Source organism: Chiloscyllium plagiosum, unplaced genomic scaffold (assembly GCF_037043375.1).
Source record: "Chiloscyllium plagiosum isolate Xiang-an unplaced genomic scaffold, Cpla_swu_hap1 HiC_scaffold_1, whole genome shotgun sequence".
Taxonomy (NCBI): Eukaryota; Metazoa; Chordata; class Chondrichthyes; order Orectolobiformes; family Hemiscylliidae; genus Chiloscyllium; species Chiloscyllium plagiosum.
In genome coordinates this window covers 20013293-20039900 of record NW_028270139.1, presented here as the reverse complement: position 1 = coordinate 20039900, position 26608 = coordinate 20013293, and the positions used below count along the sequence as shown (strand labels likewise).

Below are 26608 nucleotides of genomic sequence, written 5' to 3'. Positions count from 1 at the left end.
AGACTGGGAGGAGTGTGCAGTGTCAGTATCACTGTGAAGCAGACTGGGAGGAGTGTGCAGTGTCAGTATCACTGTGAAGCAGACTGGGAGGAGTGTGCAGTGTCAGTATCTCTGTGTAACAGACTGGGAGGAGTGTGCAGTGTCAGTATCACTGTGAAGCAGACTGGGAGGAGTGTGCAGTGTCAGTATCACCTGTGTAACAGACTGGGAGGAGTGTGCAGTGTCAGTATCACTGTAAAGCAGACTGGGAGGTGTGTGCAGTGTCAGTATCACTGTAAAGCAGACTGGGAGGAGTGTGCAGTGTCAGTATCACTGTGAAGCAGACTCGGAGGAGTGTGCAGTGTCAGTATCACTGTGGAACAGACTGGGAGGAGTGTGCAGTGTCAGTATCACAGTGTAACAGACTGGGAGGAGTGTGCAGTGTCAGTATCACTGTAAAGCAGACTGGGAGGTGTGTGCAGTGTCAGTATCACTGTGAAGCAGACTGGGAGGAGTGTGCAGTGTCAGTGTCACTGTGAAACAGACTGGGAGGAGTGTGCAGTGTCAGTATCACCGTGTAACAGACTGGGAGGAGTGTGCAGTGTCAGTATCACCGTGTAACAGACTGGGAGGAGTGTGCAGTGTCAGTATCAGTGTGAATCAGACTGGGAGGAGTGTGCAGTGTCAATATCACTGTGTAACAGACTGGGAGGAGTGTGCAGTGTCAGTATCACCTGTGTAACAGACTGGGAGGAGTGTGCAGTGTCAGTATCACTGTGAAGCAGACTGGGAGGAGTGTGCAGTGTCAGTATCACCGTGTAACAGACTGGGAGGAGTGTGCAGTGTCAGTATCACCGTGTAACAGACTGGGAGGAGTGTGCAGTGTCAGTATCAGTGTGAATCAGACTGGGAGGAGTGTGCAGTGTCAGTATCACTGTGTAACAGACTGGGAGGAGTGTGCAGTGTCAATATCACTGTGTAACAGACTGGGAGGAGTGTGCAGTGTCAGTATCACCTGTGTAACAGACTGGGAGGAGTGTGCAGTGTCAGTATCACTGTGAAGCAGACTGGGAGGAGTGTGCAGTGTCAGTATCACTGTGTAACAGACTGGGAGGAGTGTGCAGTGTCAGTATCACTGTGTAACAGACTGGGAGGAGTGTGCAGTGTCAGTATCTCTGTGTAACAGACTGGGAGGAGTGTGCAGTGTCAGTATCACTGTGAAGCAGACTGGGAGGAGTGTGCAGTGTCAGTATCACTGTGAAGCAGACTGGGAGGAGTGTGCAGTGTCAGTATCACCTGTGTAACAGACTGGGAGGAGTGTGCAGTGTCAGTATCACTATGTTACAGACTGGGAGGAGTGTGCAGTGTCAGTATCACCATGTAACAGACTGGGAGGAGTGTGCAGTGTCAGTATCACTATGTTACAGACTGGGAGGAGTGTGCAGTGTCAGTATCACTGTGTTACAGACTGGGAGGAGTGTGCAGTGTCAGTATCACCATGTAACAGACTGGGAGGAGTGTGCAGTGTCAGTATCACTGTGTTACAGACTGGGAGGAGTGTGCAGTGTCAGTATCACCATGTAACAGACTGGGAGGAGTGTGCAGTGTCAGTATCACTATGTTACAGACTGGGAGGAGTGTGCAGTGTCAGTATCACCATGTAACAGACTGGGAGGAGTGTGCAGTGTCAGTATCAGTGTGAAACAGACTGGGAGGAGTGTGCAGTGTCAGTATCAATGTGAAACAGACTGGGAGGAGTGTGCAGTGTCAGTATCAATGTGAAACAGACTGGGAGGAGTGTGCAGTACTGTGTTACAGACTGGGAGGAGTGTGCAGTGTCAGTATCACCGTGTAACAGACTGGGAGGAGTGTGCAGTGTCAGTATCAGTGTGAAACAGACTGGGAGGAGTGTGCAGTGTCAGTATCAATGTGAAACAGACTGGGAGGAGTGTGCAGTACTGTGTTACAGACTGGGAGGAGTGTGCAGTGTCAGTATCACTGTGTTACAGTCTGGGAGGAGTGTGCAGTGTCAGTATCACTGTGAAACAGACTGGGAGGAGTGTGCAGTGTCAGTATCACTGTGAAACAGACTGGGAGGAACGCACAATGTCTATAATTTGATATTTAAATCATGACATATCTGAGAAGTGTCAGAACAAAACATTTTTTCACAATATTTCTTTAAGGACCTATGATAGTTCTTAGTCCTTATGTGGCCAAAATGATTCCCTTGCATATCTGGTAAATCTCCTTCACCTAATCACAAAAAATTTACATTAACATTGGCCTAGGATTTGCAAAGGATCTTCTTTCATGGGAGCTCCTTCATGTTCGAGAGTGGAGCACTGGAAAAGACTCGCGATTCTGATCTCTAGCATCTGCAGTTTTCACTATCACCTAGCCGTTTCATGTTGTAAACTTCCCTTGATATTTTGGGAGGGCCCAGACAAGAAAGTGGAAACTGGATGCAGAGTTCATAACTGAATCCTGGCCTACTTCACTTCATTATCCATTCCACCCCGACAATGTTTTTCTACAACCTCTACCATTGGGGAGAAGCTACAGAAGCTTGAACACATGCACCAGCTGGTTTCGAAACAGTTTCTATCCTACTGTTGTTCAAATACTTAAAAAACTCACAAACTCTTAACATTCGCCTATACCTGTGTTTTTGTTTTTGCTGTTGTTTACCTATTATTTACTTACCTTTGCTACTTAATTATATGATCTGCCTGTGTTGCTCGCAAGACAAAGCTTTTCATGTGCCTTGGTATACGTGACAATAAATTCAATTCAATCCAACCTGCCACACTTTCCAAATTACTGTAATATTACCCAAGAAAATGCATTGATTTTCACAGCCAATAAACTTGTGAAACCAGGCCATTTGACCATGAGGACCACTCATTGTTTCATTCCACCAGTCAGCACAATTACCAACAACAACAGATGCCAGACTTCTATGACTGAACCCTGTGACTTAAGCAAAAATGCTTTTGCATCTCTTGCTTTGAAGTTCAGGTTAAATTTCAGTTTAACGTATTCATTATCAATTACGAAACTTGCTGGCAAAGCCTTCACTGAAATAAAATTTCAAGATTTCAGGTACAAAGAAACAATTGCTTTCATTAGACTGCTTGGATACACCGTATAGGGTGCTATGTTTCAGAACATTCACTGTTTTCACACAACAATGGTGGAAATTATATCTCCGAATAAATAATGCAAATCTCACCAATAAAATCGCTCCTTTGTTACTCGTTCCTGCAGTAACTCCCAATTCTTGCCAAGATCAGTAGAAAAATATAACTAGAGAAAAAGAAAAATGCTTATATTATCTGGTTTCAACAGAACAGCTGCATAATAATACAAGTTAGTACTGTAGATTACTTATTGATAAACAACACTAATATGTCCTTTGACACCTGAGAACTCCTCTTTGTCATCATGCACCACCATTAACTTCAGTCTTTAATCTATATGCTTGTCGACACAGAGACTTCCAAAGAAAATACTGAAAGCTTCTTTATCAGATGAGGAAAAGCAGCTGGCGTTATCACTGGTGTCACATTCGCCATATTCCACAGTATCAGTGACAAAGTTCAACACAGATGGTAAATAGTACAAATGGTAGTAAATTTGGCCTTTTCTGTGATACTGAATGCATGGGAACGTACCTGGAGGAAATGACCGAAATGCGCACACTATTTCCCTGAATACAATCCTCATTGGATGCATGGTTTTATTGAATCACCCAGAATTACCTTCACAGAATTAGCATTCCCACTTTAGGTACAAAAAAATACATTCTCAATGGTGTTTCTTCATCCTCTGATAGCATCTGGTAACTTAAATCTTTAAATAGCACAAATGAATGTTGGTACTTTCAATATCAAGTGGTTGCTTCAGACATGACTGATTTGCAGGCCTGATTTTTGCAGTAATAGTTTTCGTTTATTAGTTTGCTTCCTTCCAAAAAAAGAACATGGTGAAGAACAAGAAAGATGGCACGCTTCAAATGTATTTTTTCATTTGTTTTTAATACTGGAAAAGTGAGCTATGAATGATAAGTTAAAAAAATGTCAGCCAAACAGGAAAACATAATGAAGAGGAGAAATTGGGTTGGTAAGACAAGGTGAGGTGAGAATCTTTCCTTTGATGGGAGTTATATCCAGCACAAAGGAAAAGGCTATGGATTGTTGGAGGCCAAACATTTCAGGCACAGGCATTCCTCAGGATAGTGTTCCAGTCTGAGCCATTTTTAGTTGCTTAAATAAGCATTCTTCATCATGAGGCCAGAAACGGGGCAGTTTGTACAGTCTTCAGTTCTAATTGCAACTTCTTAGAGAGTGAAACAGTCCATGCTCGCATGTTGAATGTTCTGGACATCCAATAGTAATATAATTGTCAAATAACCCACCATCAATATTCTAGACACTAACTGGATCAGCCATACAAGTGATGAGCCTAAAAATAAAGATCAGAGACTGGGAATTCAGTGGAAATGACTCACTTCCCAACTCCCGTAAACCTTTCGACCAACTAGAATGTGCAAGTCAGGGGTTTGTAGCTCAGGTTGAGGTTATGGATATAGGTTTGCTCGCTGGGCTGGAAGGTTCATTTCCAGACGTTTTGTCACCCTACTAGGTAACATCTTCAGTGGGCCTCTGGGCAAAGCACTGCTTTCTATTTATATGTTTGGGTTTCTTTGGGTTAGTGATGTAATTTCCTGTGGTGAAGTCACTTTGTGTTCTTTTTTTCAGGGGGTGGTAGATGGGGTCTAACTCGATGTGTTTGTTGATAGTGTTCTGGTTGGAATGCAATGCTTTTAGGAATTCTCGTGCGTGTCTTTGTTTGGCTGGTCTTAAGATGGATGTATTGTCCCAATCGAAGTGGTGTCCTTCCTCATCTGTATGTGAGGATACTAGTGAGAGAGGGTCATGTCTTTTTGTGGCTAGTTGGTGTTCATGTATCCTGGTGGCTAGGTTTCTGCCTGTTTGTCCATGTAGTGTTTGTTATAGTCCTTGCACAGTATTTTGTAAATGACATTGTTTTGCTTGTTGTCTGTATAGTCTTTCAAGTTCATTAGCTGTTGTCTTAGTGTGTTGGTGGGTTTGTGGGCTACTATGATGCCAAGGGGTCTGAGTAGTCAGGAGTGTGATGGAATACTCACCATTTGTCTAGGTGGATGCAGCTATAACAAAAAACCCAAGGAGTTAAACACTATCCAGGACAAAACTACAAGCTTGATTGGCAGCCCATCGAACACCTTAAACATCGACCTGCTCCAGCACTAGTGCATAGCACACACCAACTACAAGATGCACTACAGCAACTCACCAAGACACCTTCAACACTATCTTCCAAACCTCCAACCTCTATCATCTAATACAAATTGGTCAGTAGATGTATGAAAACACACATGCCAACTCCTCTCCAAATCACATACCATCCTGACTTGCAAATGTATCATTATTCCTTCATTGTCACTGAGTCAAAATCTTGAAACTCCCTCTCTAACAGCACTGTCGATATACTTATATCAGATGGACAGCAAAGGTTCATCATTACCTTCTCATTAGCAAAACTACAATTTGTTTGCCTATGAAGCTCACATTCCATGAATGAATAAAAAAATGTTTCTATAGCAGGGAAAGTGAGAAGATGAGGATGTTGATGGACCAGGTTATAGAAGAATGGTAACAAAGAAGGCCAACAAAATATTTGGCTCATTACGATGCTGGCAAAAAGATTGCAATCGATATGACGTGTGCAGGAGTCCAGCACCACGGGGCTTCACACAAAGGTGGGATAGCATTCTTTCCAGCATGGTGAGGCGGTCAATCCCATTTACATAGTCCATTCCCAATATCCCCCAGATTTGCCCTGAAAAAAGTCAATCACATTGGCCAATCAGAGAAAAGCCAACCCTGTAAGTGAAGGAAAGAGACAGAAACAGTGAGACAGACAAACAGATCAATCACAGCTTCTGTCTCTCCCATGCTCATTGCTCCCCCTTCTCCAATCACAGGTTCCCTCTTTCCTACTCTTGCTACTCCTCAAAAGACAGAGAAGATATTAGTAAAACGTGTCCACAGTCTGTAGTATTGAGCTAGCTTAGCTTGCTAAAGCAACCTTACAGATCGAATCAGGATATCCTCATGATTCCACTTCAGATGGACTCCAGTAACACAACTAAAGAACTGGATTCTTCCAGAGGTCACTGGATCAAGCCCTAAGAAAAGGTAGATATGGTTTGATGGAAATGACAGGGAAGTCCAAGATCTGCTGGCAATAAAAATTTCAGTACATCAGTGTCATTTAGCTCAGGCAGCAGAAAGAGATAAAGAATACCATCAAGCATGCAACAATCATCAACTTAAACTGACAAACCTTCAAAATAACTGGTGGTTCACACTTGAGGAAAAATCTCATCTGTACTGGTGACACAACAACCTTCTATAAAACTCTAAAATCTCTATATGATTCAAAACAGCAAATCAAAAATGCCAGTGGAATGCTGAAGATCAGGAGTTAGTCTGGGACTTGTGGTTGGAACACTGTGAGCTACCCATCAATGCTAAGTGCACAGTGCATGATCCTGCAACCAACCACTTCAAACAACAACCTGTCAAAAAGAACTGCCAACAGCGCAACTCTGGAGGAAGTGGAGACCACAACAGCCTGATGAAGAGTAACAAAGCTCCCCGTGTCGATAGTATTCCAAACAAAATTTTGAAGCATAGTAGCCCTGCCATACATACCAAGCTCCAAACTGTTTTCATGGCCTGTTATCATTGCCTCATAGAAAAACAAAGGAGAAAAGTCAAACTATTTCAACTACAATAGAATTAACTTCCTTTCTGTTAGCTGGAAGATCCTAGCAAAACAGTTCTGAACAGCCTTGGATGATTTTGGAAGACAAAGGTCCGAAGAGCCAGTGCAGAATTAGATGTGGTCCTTTTACCTATCCAAATATAGGAAAACTGTTGGGAGCAAAACAAAGGCCTGCACATCATTTCCACAGACCTCAGCCAAGGTATTCGATATTGAAAGCTGAGATGATCTTTGGACAATCTTTGAGAAATTTGGATTTAAACCTAGGTTCCTGGCTATGATGAAACAATTTCATTAAAACTAACAGAACGGGCAAGTGAAATGTAACAGCAATCTTGTGAATCCTTTTCGTAGCTCCAATGGCATGAGGCAGAGAGGTGTTCTGATTATTCACCATTTTCTTGAGATAGAGAAATAAAAATGTTGCAACAAGCAATTGAAGACCTTCAGGAGGGAGGTTACATATTCTTCTGGATTGATGGAAGTCATGGGTCCTGTAACACTGCCATGCGCATCTTTTAGAGCTCTTCCATCAGAGCCCGCATGTACGGCAGTCATCTGCCCCAGGTCACATTGCTTACAGATCAGAGTGAACCCATGCAAACATTTCAAGAACTCCCTGAAGGAGTCCCTTTCTAAGTGCCATGTTGGCCACTAGCAGTGAGAAGTACAGACCATCGATTGCAATGTGTGGAGGTATTACCCCAGGAGTACGACACACACTTTTGAGATTGAAAGAGCAAAAGAGATCACATCTTTACCTACATTGCTGGAGTAGAACCCGCCAATCATGGATCCCTGACTATCAGAGACATGCAACCCATGAGTATAAACTTCCTAACATTTTTAATCACAAAGATCTTTCCAAAGAAGGAAAGCCTAAACATGTTCTCTTGGTTTTGCCTATCCCTTTTTCAGTCTCTCTCTCTCTCTCTCTCTCTCTCTATTCACATCCCCACTCCATCCAGTCAACAGCCTAAGTACCACTCTTCCCCAGCTATTTTCAGTTCTGATGAAGGATCACAGGACTCGAAACATCTCTGATTGTCTCTCCACAGATGCTGCCAGACCTGCTGAGTTTCTCCAGCAATTTCAGTTTTTGTTTAAGCCAAAAATAAGTTCCACACAATACAAAAGTTAAAAATCACACAACACCAGGTTATAGTCCAACAGGTTTAATTGGAAGCACACTAGCTTTCGGAGCGACGCTCCTTCATCAGGTGATCTTCGGCATCTCCAAATCACAATACAAACGGTAATGCTATGACACAGTTGCAACATCTAATAAGAGAGTTAGTAATTTTAACAAAACATGAAAATGAAGATGTAGTCTTTATGAATAGATCTGCATGTGAGGGCACTGAAAATAGGCTGAGGCTGATGGAAGACAAGCTGTAATGGAAAGCATAAGGTTGACAATTGAATGCTGCATACAAAATGGGACAACCTCATTTACAAATTTGGTTCAGAATTTTTTTTGTAGTGTCTTTTATTTTTGCATTGTGACTAACAGAATGATGTGATGGTCATTGATTGAGGGAAGACAAGGAGAAAGATTGTGGGTGAATGGAAAATTGAGTTACAATTAGCAGCATTATACTCAATTGCATTCTTCATATACGGTTCAGGCGGAAAATGTCTGTTTAGGTTGCCACCTCGTTCTCTGCTCCTTGTACTCCTGTGCTTCAGCATTTCACTTTACAGTTACTGACAAGGACCGTCCCCTCACAATGGGAAGATTATACAGCATATCACCATGAATAATGGGATCCACTCAACTGAGTTCTGCAGGCTTCCAGCCATTGGAATCATTGCTTCAGAATACCAATTAATTATTGTAGTGATGAGAACCAGGTGGATCTTGTTGACTTAGAGATCCTTACTTGGGATTGTTAACATTAGCCAATCAGGAAAGCCCTGGCAGACCAATGTAAACAGGGGCAAAAAAAATATAAACAGGGGATTAAACTAGTAGAAGGAAAAAAATATAACCAGGAAATTAGAATCTCCTCAGTTGAGAAAAAAGACAAAACAAAACAAAAAAACCAAAAGATTTAAAATCTCCTCAGTTCAGGGAACTTACTCTAAGCTGCCTGGCTACAGCCGGTGTACTGTGCACTAGTAAATAAAGGATGACTTGGTGGCTGGATACTGGCTTTTGTGCAGTTGTTTCAGTTATCATTCTTTTTCTGATGGCATGGGTTTCATTCTATGTGTTTTGTGGCCACTTGTGTGTTGCAAATGATAATAATGAGTCATATTATCACAGAATAGCCTTTGTTGCCTTTGGTTTGTCATGTGGTAAAAATGCAGATCGCCAAATGTACTTTTACACAGTGAAGATATTGTCATGACTACTGCTAGAATGCCAGGCAGTGGCCCTATGATTTTCTGCCTCTGGGTTTCACATTAGCTGGTGCTTGAGTGAGTAAAATCTCATTTGGCCCTGATACATGGAAGAGTTGTCATGTGCAGGCAGTTAATGGAACTCTGCAACTGGGTGAGCTGGAAACCCTCATGAAATTGGAAGCTTCTTCTTTCTGCTTCTCTCTGGCAAGGGAAAATAACATTAGTTTAGGTCTGCCTGGATAGATAGCCTCATGGTTTTCCTTACCCAATGGTGAATGGCAACCTGTGACAAATTGCTAATGTCACCAGAAACATGGAAGAAGCAAATTTAAATAGCCACAAACAACCTTTAAATAACCTTCAAAGTCATTGGCAGTGCTGAATTTGCCCTCCACTGAGACTGAAGTCATGGCTTCAGCAGTTGGTAGATTTCTCTGAGAAGCTTCTACTGAACTGCAAACATCTCAAACACTCTTTCTCATGGCAGTTCAAAAAAGAAAGTCGTTCCCTGAACTCTTTGGGTCAAAAGGCTTCTCCCACAACCCCCTCCTCATCCTCCTTCCTCTTTTAGCATCAACCTATCTCTCGCAAACACACACACACACACACACATGCAAACACACACACACACACAACGATGGGCTTTGATGATCACTATGAGAAACGTGTTGGAGTGTTTTGCTGGGTTAGTAACAGGCAACTCAGGTTTCTATAATGCACACTGTGACAAGCTTTATCCAGTGCGTAAAGGAAAAATAGAAGTGTTGCTGTGAAGAGAAGAATGTGCAAAGACGTGACTATGTCATCAAATCTCAATGACATCTGCTGCTGAGAAAATGATGTTTGTTTACAGCTTAAAGAGAAATGAAAGTAAACACATTTGTCTTTGGTACAAAATAAACCTATGATACCTGCTGCTACAGAAGCTGTCTCGAGTGACAATAATTACGCAGAATTTGCAGAAAAGGCTGTCAACTATGCTGGAACTAGGCTATAACTTCACAACATACAAACCAGTGTCCCTGTGAGTTAGTTTCAAACGCAACAGGAGTGCAAAAGTATTAAGATCCCATGCAGCAGTGGGACTCAAAAGGCTATAGTACCTTCTGGCTATGTAGTGGAGAAAATTTGTCACTTTTCTAAATTCAGATTGAGTTCCCAGTTCTAGTTATGTTTGCCAACTCTGGTCGAACACATTTCTGGGTTTCATCACATAACCTTTTGTCTTGGTTACCTAACCGTCAGCTTCCCACCAGTGGTCACCATCCTCACAGATTATCTTCTTGCACCAAGTGGAAATAGACTCTCATTTCCCAATTGGATACTTCTTGACTACCAAACAACTATTTTCCTCATTCTCAGTATTTGATAGCCAATAAACAAAAGTGTACAAAGAAAACTAGATTTTTTTTAAATGTTTGCAACAATGTCCTGGAGACTCCAGGACAACCCCAGATGGTTTGCAACCCCAGTAAGAGTTCGCATTGTTTTTGCACGACAGCACAAATTATTTATTGTACGTGCACACTTACCCGGCCTTCCTTGCTGTACACAAGTAACTTATCCTCCTCTTTGGGGTGAAAAACCAGTGTCTCGAGAGAGAAGAAAATCTGCTGTTTTTGAAAGTTGGCTCCCTCATCTGTGCTCATGAAGAGACTCTGATCACGATCATTCATTGATGAGCTGACAAGGATTACCTTAAATTAAAGAAAAAGAAAATTGGTCTTTTTTTTGTATCAATAAAAATGATCTCTTCCATAAAGGGCTAAGTTTCCAACTTTGTAGCATATATAGCATCAATGGGGAGCATCAGCACTGCAACTACATATTGGAAATTAGGAATGCACCATGCATGACTTTCCAACCATTAGCGACTGCAAATCATTTGTAACAGAACATCTGAATTTCAAAGATATGTCACCAGAGGGTAAGGTTCCACAACAGTCTAAAATCCATCTTATACAGCATTCTAAGATGGTGCTTTGCAATGTAGTTGAGGCCTTTATGTTTTAAGAGAATGTCACAAAGCAAGGAATATGGAACAAAACAAGAAAAAAACTTGCATATGTATAACACAGTTAACTTAGCAATACGTCCCAAGATGTATTTTTGGAGCAATTATCAAACTAAATAGTGTACAAAAACTTGGTCAAAGGGGTAGTGTTTAAAGGTATTCCTTAAAGGAAAAGGGAGAGGTTGTGTAGCGAAGAGATTTAAGGAAGGAATGCTGGAGCTTAGGGTTCAGAAAGCCAAAGGCATGCCCTCCAATAGTGGAAAAAAGAAAATCCAAGTAGTACAGGAGGCCAGAATTCAGGATTACACACATCCCAAACAGCTGGTGGTTTTCAAAGCATGAGTGGACATTTTAAAATCAAGCGGGAGCCCTATAAATCAGCAAGCAAGGAGGTGATGTGTGAATAGGACTTGGAGCAAGGTCCTATATTATATTATCAGACTTTTGCCAAGTTTCAGATTAAGGTAATGGAGAGGGGTCCTGCGAGGTGTGCATTAGAAGAGGCAAGTCTAAAGATAACATTTAAAGATTTGATTTAAGTTTGTAGCCTCACTTCTCTATTCTGTCTGACTACCTTAGTCAATAAAAACTTGAGACGAAAGAACAATCTGTAGATCCATTCTGAGACTTACAACAAAGCAATTCCAAAACTAGTTCTAGTAACACATTTTCTGCTCAATTATAACCCATTCTAAACTCTTTCTTTCCCAGCCTACATGGAAACTACGTTGACACTGTACTCATTGAATTCTAATGTAGGGATGGCTAAAATTTGGTATTTAGTAAGATTCTTTATCTTCCAGTACTTCATACTCAATGATCAGAAGATTAACTTAAAAAAAATGGAGATGCCATATATTGCACATTGTTGCTGGCAATGTGTACATGTAAAATTTATAGGGCAGGATTGAGATAATCTTTCAGTGGCGCAACATGACCTCATTCTTAATGCTCTCCTAAAACACTGGGGTGGCACAGTGGCTCAGTGGTTAGCACTGCTGCCTCACAGCACCAGGGACCCAGATTCGTTTCCTGCCTGTGTGGAGTTTGCACATTCTCCCCGTGTCCGCGTGGGTTTCCTTCGGGTGCTCAGTTTCCTCCCACAATCCAAAGATGTGTAGGTCAGGTGAATTGGCCATGCTAAATTGACAAGTTAGGGGTAAATATAGCATGGGGGAATGGGTCTGGGTGGTTTATTCTTCAAAGGGTCGGTGTGGACTTATTGGGCCTAAGGGCCTGTTTCCATTCTGTAGGGAATCTAATCTAATCTAAAACTTAATAGTTCACCATCTAGGGTCAGACAGTGACGAGGCACATGAGGGTGACATCATATCTCAGGAAAAAGGCAGCATCTCAAAGAATGCAGAATGAGCGCATCCAAATTAAATGTACTTTTCTGAAATTTCGGTGAGGTCCTCCCAATCTCCCTCCACAAATTCAGTGAAAGATTTTATCAATCTTCATCCAGAGTGACAGCGAAAAGACTTGAACAATTTCTGTAGAAATTTCAGACAATTTCATTTTTGACAGATTACATCTGAAGTTAAAAAATGTCAGAGAGCTAGATTTGGTTTAATAATGCCCAAGAAGATTATTTCCCAGTTTCCAGCTTTTAATATCAGACAATAAAATTTTCTTAAAAATTCAAAACTGAATTTGTGACGATTTGAATATATTGCAAAAAGGCCACTCTACTTTCTACAGATGTCCCACAGCACAGAATGTTATTGAAATTAATGTCTTCCCATCTGTGCTGCAATGCCTTAGGTATCTCTCTGTATATCTGGTGTGAGCATTTTGTTGATGCCGATCAGAAACACTCACTCCTCAAGCATAATTTACAATTAAACAAACAGCTTTGACAGGTTTCTAATGCGTTAGTTCAGGTTATTAAAAGCACTCACTGTAACCCACATAGAGAAAAAGCCTCAGGTTTTCTGTTATATTAATCCTATTGATAAATCATTCATCTGAGACAATGCTCTTTTAAAAAAGCAAATAGAAACCTGCTCTGTAAAAGTGCATCTATCCATATGGAATTCTAATTCTTGAAATCTAACCAGTAATTTATTGTGCATTAAGTAGCATACTGTGAAAAGTACAATTTGCTACCAAGCTCAGAGGAATGTCTTTCACATTTTGAAGTCTGTGCAAATCCATCAGTTCATTTACAACAATTTCTCAGAGGGCTTCAGTCTGTACAAAATATGAAGGCTGCAAATAGACTTGAGTAAGGTTAGCAATGTAATTAACTTTAAATTAATGTCTTTCAACACCTCTAGATCTCCATACACCTATGAATTACAGGCTGTTTGTTTCATTTATCTCATTGAATTAGTTAACATCTTACTGAATATTTGCAAAGGCCAAAAAACATCCAACTCGGTTCTCTATCAGTAAGTAATATGAATTTTTACCAAGGGCTTTCTTCCCTCTGTTTCTTCATGGATTGTAATTGTCACCATAAAGTGACACAAGCCATTTGATGGGCTAGCTGTAATGTCTCCAAAGATAATGATGGCAATGAATAATTGACAGAGACAGGGAGGTGTCATTTAAGCAGGTTTTTCCCTCTCCATGGTCACTTGCAGTTTGATTAAGAGGCAAAAATATACAATATCAAAGGCCAGTGTGAAATAATCTGATATAAACCTCTCAATTTCTGTACACATTATTGAGACTGGATGCTGTACCATGCTATGAACACATTATGTAATTATTTCCTGTGCTAATAGGAGCAGGCCACATACAATCAGTGAAGGTTTGAGCCCATACATACCATTATTTAACAATCAGTCGGGCAAATGCATTCTGATTTTGAGAGAGGACATGAGACAAATTAATGCCAGATGAAGCAGTTATATTTAATCAGAGAGAAGTCTTCAGAGGCTACACTAACCAAGGTAATGATGAACTACTACCATAACTGTAACGTCTCCCCATGGCATGATATTGAAATTACAGCATCACATATTCACATTGCCAGTTTCCATTAAAACGGGGGAGACAAGAATAAATAATGGAAAATATGGACATAAAGCAATTGCAGATGAATGGCTTTTAATATCTGATAGCTGCTTATTTGAAGGCTGACTTTTGTCCAGTTTCAATTACTAGTCTGAATTTACTTTATACATTATGCTTATGATATTCATTTGGTAGCTATACACGGAAAGATCCGATTCCTGTCAACTAAGTCTTGATGATAAGCTCTTATCCATTAATTTTAAGTTTTTTCAAAGCTATCACTTTGTAACTGTTATAACAGTGAAGTAATAAAATCAGTGAACAGCAAATTAGTGTTGATACACAACCCCAGCAGTACAGGTATGACATACTTACTGACACCTTGTCAAACACATTCTAAATGATTAACTTCAACAGAAGGAACCGATGCAAACAATTAATACTGTAAACACAAACGGAGCATCCACAGCCACAAGGAAAAGCACACCAAAAACTATCCTTAAAGCAAGTAAAAACTTTAGAAACATTACAAGAGTCTTTGTTTTTGGTGCCAGTTTGTAGGTTTTAAAGTCAGCTTTATGAATATATATTCAGGAATCTGTATTGAGATAGGCAATGTTAACTAAGAATGTAAAGCTAAGAAAGAGACTAAGCTCAAGCTGCAAATATTTGGGACCATAGTGTAATTCTTTATCATGCAGACTTGTCTAATGGACATTATTCTTGGCATGAATCTCAAATAAGATTATAGCATAAAAAGGAGAAAATGAAATGCTGGAAAAATGTAAAATTTTTAATCTGTCTAACCAAGTCAAGCTTTACATTTCTACCACAAGTCAGTATTCTGTGTCATGCACTGAAAATCTTAATTTTCACAGTATCAGCTGAAAAGCAGAACAAGTATGAGTTTAAAAGGGAACAGCACTACAGGATACTGAAGAAGTATTTGATTTTTTAAAATCTTGGGATCATCAGGAATGGTGCAAATCCCTGCTCATACTAGTAACAGATCGCTGGTTTATCTGCAATTTGGATACGTTGGCCAAGTGAGTGTGTACTATGTCAGAGAGGACGTCAGAGTTGCCCTCTGACCCACATCAAACAAAAATGTCTTCTCAGATAGTTGTTAAACTTAATTACGCTTCCACATTGTATGCAGCATTGTTGCACTGAAGGCATAATTTGCACCAAAATCGTCAAAAACCTTCACATGCTTCTTTGGAATAGCTTTTCCTACATAAACACACAAAACGCTTAATCCAGATTACATTTCTACATGTATCTTAACAATTCATTTCCAGGAATGAATCTATAATCCTCTTAGGCATTTGTTATAGTAACAGAAGATGCAAACATTTTAATAAAAAAACATTTTACACATGAATGCACAGATTGAAAATCTTAGGTTCAGCTGCAAAGTTTAATCAATTAAAATGATTTCAAATACAGTTTCTGACACAGAAACCCAGATCCGTATTAAAATGGTCTGATGAGGTCTTATGACAAACAAATTTAAGTGCATTCTACATATTCTCCCTTACTCTGAAACGTGTACTTTATGCACATATTTATGAAATAGCTGACATTTATACAGAACCTTTGCAATAGAATAACACTCCAGAATATTTTTGAGAAACATACTCAGAAGAAAATGGACACAGAGCCAAAAAAGGAGACTTCAAGATGGGAAGCACTGGTAGCACTGTCAAAATAATAGATTTTAATGATAATTTTAAAGAAAGATTAGTAAGCTTTATGAATATATATTCAGGAATCTGTATTGAGATAGCCAATGTTAACTAAGAATATAAAGCTAAGAAAGAGACTAAGCTCAAACCGCAAAAATGGAATTCCAGACTGCAGAACGTAAGCAGCTTATAGCATGATTGCCAATGAGGAGGAATAGAAAAAGGAAGATTCACAAAGACCACAGTAGGAAAAACAGAAAATTTGAAAGGGAGTTGGATGTAGTAAATCATGAGTATGTAACAAACAAAGACAGGAACCAAATCACAAATAGATTGAAACAAGAGGACAATACTTTAAAATTTAAGACATTTAGGGATCAAGATCTAATGTAGGTCAGTGAAGGATAGGGATGTTAAGTTAATTACATAGTGCCAGATAGGATGCAGGTGCAGAGTTTTAGAACAACAAACAATTTTGGAATTGTCAGGCCTGGGGTTAGCAAAGGTAAGGTATTCAGTCCCTCCTCTTGCATTATATCCAAATACATCCTACATCTTTGAACATTTAGCAGGTCCATTGCAGTGATTGATTTTTAAATATATGTTTCACAAAGCTGCAAAAACATTCTCAATATCCAAATTTTAATTAATTAAAGTGGATAATAATGAATCAACATTTGAACTAAAAATATTGCCACACTTTAAACTGTGTTTTCATTTTAACGGAAAAGCATATCATAGGTTGGTGATCACACAAGCACGAGCACGTCACCTCCAAGTTCCCTTCTATATCACACACCAACTTGACTTGGAACAATATTGCCATTCCTGCACTGTCACTGGATCAAAATCTTGGACCTTTCTTAACAGCACTTTGCATGTTATGACATTGGAAGGTGCTTCTACTGGGCAATAAGGGATGGCCAACAAATGTTGGACTAGGCAACAATACACACATCCAGTGAACAATAATAAAAAAGCAAGAATGGGATCTTATTGATATTGCGTGTAAAATTCAATTTGCTATTAGTTTGCACAACTTCTACATTAAATTTCATTGAACCACAATTAAACATTTTGCTCTTAAAATAAATCTTACAGCAATGTGTAGAGTTATTTAAGGCAACTACATAAGAGAATAACCCTAACAAATCTGGTGGAATTTTTTGAGAAGGTGATCAAATGTTTGGATGAGGGTAAGTTAATATAATTTGCATGGATTTCAACAAGGTCTTTGACAAGATCCCACATGGGAAATTGATAAAGAAGATGAAAGCTCATGGGATCAAGGATAACTTGGCACGTTGAATACAAAATTAGCTTAATAATAGGGCACAAGAGTGTGGTGGTTGAAGATTTGTGACTGGAGCCACATGTGTAGTGGCACACCACTGGGATCAGTGCTGGGTCCTTTATTGTTTGTGATCTACACAGATAACTTTGTGTAAGATCTAAAGGTTTTCTGGGTGTTTGACAGTGAGGAGAAAGGTGTCAGTTTATAGGAGGATATAAACAGGTTGGTCAGACGGATAGATCACCTGCAGATGGAATTTAATCCTGATAAATGTGAGGTGATGCACTTTGGAAGAAAGAAGAAGACAGTGAGTAGTCAATAAATGGCAGTACAATAGGAAGCTTACCTCATTATCCTTCAGTAAAGTATGTTAATGCTTGATTGTTCACTGTCCTTTTTCATAACCAAGCTAAACCTAAAGGTATTATGATTACTGTTCCCAAAATACTCTCCCACTTAATTTCCCACAACTAGTTCTAACTCCATAATGTTTTAGGAAATTATTATACTGAAAGATACATTGACTGGAGAAAGACTCTTAAGAAGAAGGTATGTACATAAATGCTCGACATATATTCTCTTTAAAAGGCTCACAGCCTTGCTGTGGGAAGGAAAAGATCTTGTTTAGTCTATATTACTCAGAAGTTGCAACTGAATGTAATTATGTAGACACAGGTCAGAGCAAATTACCCAGTTGGCATCAGAAGCAAGTTGGCATCATGTCATGCTACAATCAGCTTAAATTAAAAGAGATATTTCTTCAACTGTTCAACTTTTATTTCTATGGGCCCTTGTTCAAAGTGTTTGGAAGAAACTGACCAGCATTCCACTTGCAAAGGGAAATTTGTATTTAGGACAATTATAATCCCTTCCATGACTAAATATAGAGCTGCTATTGAAGGGTCTACGTTGGTGACAAAGTCTCTCCTATGGAGGGCTAATGATTCAATGTCCTGGCCACTTACTTGTCTACAGGTGCATAGAAAAAGTATAATTTTAAGCAATTCAACATTTTGCCACTTTGTTTTCCAGATTATTCTTGAACATCAATCACGCATTAACATCTTATTTTTGAAACATATAGTAATTAATGTTAAAAATTACATGTTTGAAAAAAGACTAATAGATTATCATGAGAACATATGCTCCTCCAGCATATTCCTTGAATTAATATGATCATGGGGGAATCCACTTTGCTGCTCATTCCCCATATTCCTTGATTCCCCAAGGGACCAAAAGTTTGTCTCTCTCAGCTTTACATGTTCTCAACAATGAAATATTCACAACTCCTTGGGTTATAAAATGCCAAACATTCACAATCCTCTGGGTGAAGAGATTTCTCCTCATCAGAGTCTTAAATCTTGATTCCTAATCCCACAACTGTGCCCCTGCATTCAGATTTCCTAGCAAGAAGCTAACTTTGTGCCCATCCAGTCAAGTCCCTTCAGAACTGGCTACTCACAGATGAATTCAGATTTTTGCAGCAAATCAATCACCAGGCGAAAGATTGGCAGAGATCAATAATCCAGAACAATGTCTCTCTGGATAGAACAATCATAGCTTTCTGTCGGTACAAGAAGAAAGTATTTTAATTCTTCATTCAATTAATTGAAGTCAATGAATAAGATCATGAGCAAACTACAAAGGGGATATGTTTCAGTCACGAACATTCATTGTAATATCTGCTTCCTGGATTACAGGTGCTGGAAAATATTGTTTGAGTGATTATACAGTGTGAATGCCTCCACCTTCACCTCTACACCATTAGAAAAAAGATTTTCTTCTAAGTAAAGTGTTCAATTTTCATTTGCTATCAAAGGGGAAACAAACTAAATAATCCTACCCACGAGAATATAAAACTAGTGCTTGTAGCTCCCAAGAGGTGAGTATTTCTTCCTTCAGAAACTAACTCTGACTTCTGTTATAAACATTTCCATGGTCATGGGGAAGCGGTACATTTATTTTCCACAGCATGTTATCTTCCACATGATTTGAGGAGAACAGCTACTCAATAGTCTGAATTTTGTACATCAGCTAGTAATGCAGACCAAATAAACTAGGGCACTTCAGAGACATGATTTGCCTCAGAAAATGTAGCATCATAGCCCAAAGGCGTATCATACAAGCAGCTGAATGAATTTACTTAAGTGCTTCCACCTGTTTTCAATAAAGGAAAAAAACTCAACAATTATTGGTTAAGTTGTCAATAATGTGGAACAGGCCAACTGTTTAGTGACGTGCAATGTACAGCTGAGTTCCTGTTAAATGTTAGTAACAGCCTTAAGTGTCAGAGAAAATCTTCTGCAAGTTGTAATTCACATTAGAAATAGGCACTGGAGTTCAGCTCAGTTTATCATGAATCTACATGCAAGCAGAGGGAACTTTAGCGTTGCTGATCATAAAGAGTAGTCAAGTTTGCAACTTTGATTTTAAATAAAAGGAAAAAAAAATTGGAAATTTGGAGTTCCTGGCCTGACCTTCAAGTTTTGGAAATGCAAAAATTTGATAAAGTTACATTAATCTTTGAGTGATTGTGATTGACACTCTAACTGCCACGAGGACGTCGACTCTTAGCATTGTCCTACCAAGGACAAAATCTCAATCATGCTGGGGATTCAAAAGCAATCCTATGGTTTGGATCTGGTCATTTTCAGACCAGTCACTGAGATTTTAAGGTGGAGGATTTGCAGGCAGCTCACCCTGAACAACAGTCAGTTTCCTTCACAAATTCACTGGTATAACAGGGTTTGTGAGCAGCAAGTGATTAGAATCTTTTTTTCCCCCTAATGCTGCATGAAAAAGAAAAAAAAGAAAGATTTATATCTATATATCCTTTTCCTTCGTATCAGTATGTGCCAAAGTGCTTCATAGTCGATGACGTACTTTTGGAATATTGACATGGAAGCACATCAACAAGGTTCCAAAAACAGCAACAAGGTTGAGGGGCAAAGGTTGGGCAGGACACCAGAGAGTACTCCTCTGATCATCTTCAAAATAGTGCCACAGGTCCTTTAAACCAACTGGAGTGAGCCGACATGTCCTACTTGATGTATCATTCAAAAAACAGCAAACAGCATCTCTGACAATGCAGCACTACCTTCGTATGACAGTGCATTTTGGCCCAGAGTTTGTGTTTGAGTCTGGCTTGGAACTTAAGAGTTTTCCTTAACCATTGTTGTATGAAAGGTATCACAGCATTTTTATAGGGCACGAGGAGGTCATTAAGCCCATTGTGCCTGCACTTCTTTGGCATTTTGACCACTTAATCACAACGCCTGCCTTTTCTTCATAATATTGTACATAACCTTGTCATGGAATTATTTTATAAAAGTTAGGCAATAATACTGGATGGTGCAGGAGGGAGGGATTCCGGTTTTTGGATAACTGGGGTTCTTTCTGGGGACGGTGGGACCTCTATAAACAGGATGGTCTACACCTGAACCTGAGGGGCACCAGTATCCTTGGGGGGAGGTTTGCTAGTGCTCTTGGGGGGGGTTTAAACTAACTCTGCAGGGGCATGGGAACCCAGATTGTAGCTTCAGGGTGCAGGGCCTGGAGTGTAGGGAGGTTAGGAACATGGCATCAATTTCCAAGGAGGGTGTCTGTAAACAGGAAAGTGGCTTGAAGTGTGTATACTTCAATGCAAGAAGTATACGAAATAAGGTAGGTGAACTTGCAGCGTGGGTTGGTACCTGGGACTTCGATGTTGTGGCTATTACGGAGACATGGCTAGAACAGGGACAGGATTGGCTGTTGCAGGTTCCAGGATTTAAATGTTTTAGTAGGGTCAGAGGTGGGGGTAAAAGAGGGGGAGGTGTGGCATTGCTTGTCAAAGATAGTATTACAGTGGTGGAAAGGACGATGGATGAGGACTTGCCATCTGAGGTAGTTTGGGCTGAGGTTCGGAATAGGAAAGGTGAGGTCACCCTGTTAGGAGTCTTTTACAGGCCTCCCAATAGTCCTAGAAACGTAGAAGAAAGGATAGGGAAGGTGATTCAGGAGATGAGTGACAGTAATAGGGTGGTGGTTATGGGGGACTTTAACTTTCCTGATATTGATTGGGAAAGCTATAGCTCAAGTTCATTAGATGGGTCAGTGTTTGTTCAATGTGTGCAGGAGAGTTTCCTGACACAATATGTAGACAGGCCAACAAGAGGTGAGGCCATACTGGATTTGGTTCTGGGTAACGAACCAGGCCAGGTGTTAGAATTAGAGGTAGGTGAGCACTTTGGGGATAGTGACCATAATTCGGTGATTTTTACTCTCGTGATGGAGAGGGATAAGTGTGTACTACAGGGCAAGAGTTATAGCTGGGGTCAGGGAAATTATGATGCGGTGAGGCATGACTTAGGATGTGTGGCTTGGAAAAGTAGACTCCAAGGCAAGAGTGTAAATGATATGTGGAGCTTGTTCAAGGAGCAACTATTGAGTGTCCTTGATAATTATGTACCTGTCAGGCAGGGAGGAAAGGGTCGTGCGAGGGAGCCGTGGTTTAATAAGGAATTGGAATCCCTTGTTAAATGGAAGAGGGCGGCCTATCTCAAGATGAGACGTGAAGGTTCAATTGGGGCGATTGAGAGTTATAGGGTAGCCAGGAAGGACCTGAAGAGAGAGCTAAGAGCAGCAAGGAGGGGACATGAAAGGTCCTTAGTCGGTAGGATTAGGGAAAACCCTAAGGCTTTCTATAGGTATGTTAGGAATAAAAGAATGACTAGGGTAGGAATAGGTCCAGTCAAGGATAGTAGTGGGAAGTTGCGTGTGGAGGCGGAAGAGATTGGGGAGACATTGAATGAATACTTTTCTTCAGTATTTACTCAGGAACAGGGCATTGTCGTCGATGTGAATACTGAGTCACAAATAAGTAGAATGGATGACTTTGAGGTATGTAGAGAAGAGGTGTTGGAAATCCTGGAAAAGGTGAAAATAGATAAGTCCCCTGGGCCTGATGGCATATATCCTAGGATTCTCTGGGAAGCAAGGGAGGAGATTGCAGAGCCATTGGCCTTGATTTTTATGTCCTCTTTGTCTACAGGAGTAGTGCCAGAAGACTGGAGGATAGCAAATGTGGTTCCCTTGTTCAAAAAGGGGAGTAGGGATAACCCTAGTAACTATAGGCCGGTGAGTCTCACTTCTGTTGTGGGCAAAGTCTTAGAGAGAATTGTAAGGGATAGGATTTATGCACATCTGGATAGGAATAATGTGATCAAGGATAGTCAGCATGGTTTTGTGAAGGGCAGGTCGTGCCTCACAAACCTTATTGAATTCTTTGAAAAGGTGACGAAGGAGGTTGATGAGGGGAAAGCGGTAGATGTGGTATATATGGATTTTAGTAAGGCGTTTGATAAGGTTCCCCATGGTAGGCTACTGCAGAAAATACGGAGATATGGCATTGAGGGTGAGTTGGAGGTTTGGATTAGGAATTGGCTGGATGGAAGAAGACAGAGGGTAGTAGTTGATGGCAAAGTTTCTTCATGGAGTGCCGTCACTAGCGGTGTTCCGCAAGGATCTGTTTTGGGACCATTGCTGTTTGTCATTTTTATAAATGACCTGGAAGAGGGGTTAGAAGGTTGGGTGAGCAAGTTTGCGGATGATACGAAAGTCGGAGGAGTTGTTGACAGTGAGGAAGGATGTGGCAGGTTACAGCAGGATATAGAGAAGCTGCAGAGCTGGGCAGAAAGGTGGCAAATGGAATTCAATGTAGCTAAATGTGAGGTGATTCACTTTGGGAAGAATAACAAAAAGATGGGGTACTGGGCTAATGGTCGGATACTTGGTAGTGTGGATGAGCAGAGGGATCTTGGTGTCCATGTACACAGATCTCTGAAAGTTGCCACCCAGGTAAATAGTGCGGTGAGGAAGGCATATGGCGTACTGGCTTTTATTGGTAGAGGAATTGAGTTCCGGAGTCCTGAGGTCATGATGCAGTTGTATAAAACTCTGGTGCGGCCGCATCTGGAATATTGTGTGCAGTTTTGGTCGCCATACTATAGGAAGGATGTGGAGGCACTGGAACGGGTGCAGAGGAGGTTTACCAGGATGTTGCCTGGTATGGAAGGAAGATCGTATGAGGATAGACTGAGACACTTGGGGCTGTTTTCATTAGAGAAAAGAAGGTTTAGGGGTGACTTGATTGAGGTGTACAAGATGATTAGGGGGTTAGATAGGGTTGACAGTGTGAACCTTTTCCCGCGTATGGAGTCGGGTATTACAAGGGGGCATAGCTTTAAATTAAGGGGGGGTAGATATAGGACTGAAGTTAGGGGTAGGTTCTTCACTCAGCGAGTCGTAAGTTCATGGAATGCCCTGCCAGCAGCAGTGGTGGACTCTCCCTCTTTATGGGCATTTAAGCGGGCATTGGATAGGTATATGGAGGATAGTGGGTTAGTATAGGTTAGGTGGGCTTGGATCGGCGCAACATCGAGGGCCAAAGGGCCTGTACTGCGCTGTATTCTTCTATGTTCTATGTTCTAATACTCCTTATTAGCTAAAATGAAAATGTCATACAGTTGTTTTGCAAGTTTGCCAACATTCGTTTTGGAGAGAGGCAAAATAATTTTGTTCATGCAGAAGAAGCTAATTCATTTTGACTTACTGGAAATTCTGAGCTGTGCTAAATTTAAAGTGTGAAAGTTTCCAACTGCAAACTTATTGCAAAATAAAATCGGGATGCCTCTCCCATTGAGAGGATAATGGGAAACTTCGGGCAAGCTCCCATGATTTTTCTCTTTATTAAGTTTCACAGAAAGTTGTGGGAAGGATGCTTGGAATTTCCCAACATGTTTGTGGTCAGTTTGATTGGCTCCCTATTGCTTATATTAAGGTTTAACCTTGTTTCACAACACATTCCTGTGTGTTGTATGCATGAAGCCAAAACATAATGAGCTGCTTGGCCCAGACGGCACAGTAGCAGCTGGGATGTTGTTTCCTCGTGGAAGAAAAAGAAAGAGTTCTTTTGCAATAAATGAGCTCTCACAACTTAATATATAAACCTTAAAACCTTCACATCCTACTTCCATGGTGGTAAGAGCACAAACGAATTGTGGAGGAAAATTCCTCAATAAACTAATAAACTCGATCTTCTTCATTTTGGGCTTTGTCATTTTAAATGCTTTTGGTTCATGTACCACAAAAAGGTTCTTGTAGCTCCTGATGTACATTTGGCCAAATATTTGCTAAGGATTTGCCTAATTCACCGAATTACTCTTCTGCTTTGCTTTTGTGCTTCTCTATTCCCTAATTCCACATCTCCCAATCCTTTCTCCTGCCCATTCACACCGTTTTTGCTTTTATCTGCACTTCAGGATTTCTCACTTTAGTGTAGTGTTGCAACAGGACTGTGTAAGGTCAGAACATTACATTAGTATGGTTAAAAGAATTGGTTAAGATACACAAAAACAAAGAACTGAAATAAACACATTACTTTTAGGTTGACAGCACTTGACAGCATAAGGATCAGCACTTGAAACTGCACACGTTTACAAGAATCATACCTGAACTTCAAGTTTAAGGTGTAGGTTTGCTCGTTGAGCTGTAGGTTTGATATCCAGGCGTTTCGTTACCTAACATCATCAGTGACGACCTCCAACTGAAGCGAAGCTGTTGTCTCCTGCTTTCTATTTCTTGATAGAAATTTATATATATAGATATAAATAGAAAGCAGGAGACAACAGCTTCGCTTCACTTGGAGGTTAATGTTACCTAGCCAGGTAATGAAATGTCTGGATATCAAATCTAAAGCTCAGCGAGCAAACCTACACCCTATACCTCAACCTGAGCTACAAACCTTCATAAACCTTGCAATGAACTTCAAGTGTTAAGTTACGAGGGAAGATTACAGAACTTAGGCCTGTTTTCTCTAGAACTTAGAACGTTAAAGAGTGATCTGATTAAAGTCTTCAAGATATTAAAAGGAAAAGACAAGAGTAGGTAAAGATAAACTATTTCCACTGGTTGGGGATTCTAGAACTAGGAGGGCATAGTCTGAGAATTAGGGCCAGACCATTTAGGAGAGATGTTAGAAAACACTTCTACACAAAAAGGGTGGTAGATGTTTGAACTGTCTTCCACAAGTGGCAACGGATGGTGGATCGGTTCGTAATTTTAACTCTGTCAAAGGCAAAGTTAGGTGACAGATCAGCCATGATCTCACTGAATGGTGGAATAGGCTCAAGAGGCTGAATGGCCAGTTCCTAACCTCAGCTATTTAAAGTCCATATTAATGACTGATATAAAGGGGCTGCATATTATATATCCAATTATTGGCAATGATACATTAGTTGGGCAAGTAAGCTTTGAAAATGACACATAGAGACAGATGAAGTGAGTAGGCAAGAAGGTGGCAGATGGACAGAAGTCAAATGATTCTGTTTCTAGGGAGAATAGAAAACCATATTTTAAAACTATGAGAAACCATCAAATGTTGGTGTCCAAAGGAATTTTGTGACATTGTACACAAAACACAGAACGTTAACATGCAGATATAACGTAATTAGAAAAATAAAACCTAGGTTGGCTTGTAGAGCAATAGTTTGGAACCCAAGAGTGAGGAAGGCTTGCCACAGTTGCACAGTGAAACCACATCTAGAGAACTGTGCATAGTTTAGGGAGGGATGCAACAAAGATTCACTAAATCCCTTTCTGGCATGAGTGGGTTATCCAATGATGAGAATGACTAGAATTGGCCTAGATAATTTCTGGAATTTAAAAGAATGATTTAGTGAATCTTTGTTGCATCCCTCCCTAAACTATGCACAGTTCTCTAGATGTGGTTTCACTGTGCAACTGTGGCAAGCCTTCCTCACTCTTGGGTTCCAAACTATTGCTCTACAAGCCAACCTAGGTTTTATTTTTCTAATTACGTTATATCTGCATGTTAACGTTCTGTGTTTTGTGTACAATGTCACAAAATTCCTTTGATGTTTTAGAAAGTCCTTAATTTAACTTTGACTAGCTTACATCTGTTTCCTGCTCAATTCCATCAATTTAATCAAGAGCAATAATTTTGGTCAACTTTTCTACATCATTATGATCTTAAACACTGCTTTAAGAATATTGTTCAATCTGAAAAATCCATACAGTCTAATTTATAGCTGCAAAGTCTCAGAGTCTGTGTCGGCTAAGAGTGCTTTCACCTTGAGTCTGAAAGAATATGTTCATAGCCCTACTCCAGAGATGAAAATGTGTTGCTGGAAAAGCGCAGCAGGTCAGGCAGCATCCAGGGAACAGGAGAATCGACGTTTCGGGCATAAACCCTTCTTCAGGAATGAGGAAAGTTTGTCCAGCAGGCTAAGATAAAAGGTAGGGAGGAGGGACTTGGGGGAGGGGCATCGGAAATGTGATAGGTGGAAAGAGGTCAAGGTGAGGGTGATAGGTCAGACTGGGGTGGGGGCGGAGAGGTCGGGAAGAAGATTGCAGGTTAGGAAGGTGGTGCTGAATTCGATGGATTAGACTGAGACAAGGTGGGGGGAGGGGAAATGAGGA

The 26608-nt window shown here is 40.4% G+C and overlaps 1 protein-coding gene across 4 annotated transcripts in view; it reads right to left on the bottom strand.

Annotated features, from left to right (window-relative positions):
- The window catches only part of sorcs2 (sortilin-related VPS10 domain containing receptor 2), a 627727-nt gene that overhangs the window by 163281 nt on the left and 437838 nt on the right, over positions 1-26608 (bottom strand). For all 4 annotated transcript variants that reach the window (XM_087978909.1, XM_043698404.2, XM_043698411.2 and 1 more), the window contains exons 4-5: positions 10698-10862; positions 3215-3288 (exon numbers count right to left, since the gene is read on the bottom strand). In XM_087978909.1, the coding sequence (XP_087835035.1) occupies positions 3215-3288; positions 10698-10862 (239 nt within the window). The remainder of the gene's footprint in view (positions 1-3214; positions 3289-10697; positions 10863-26608) is intronic.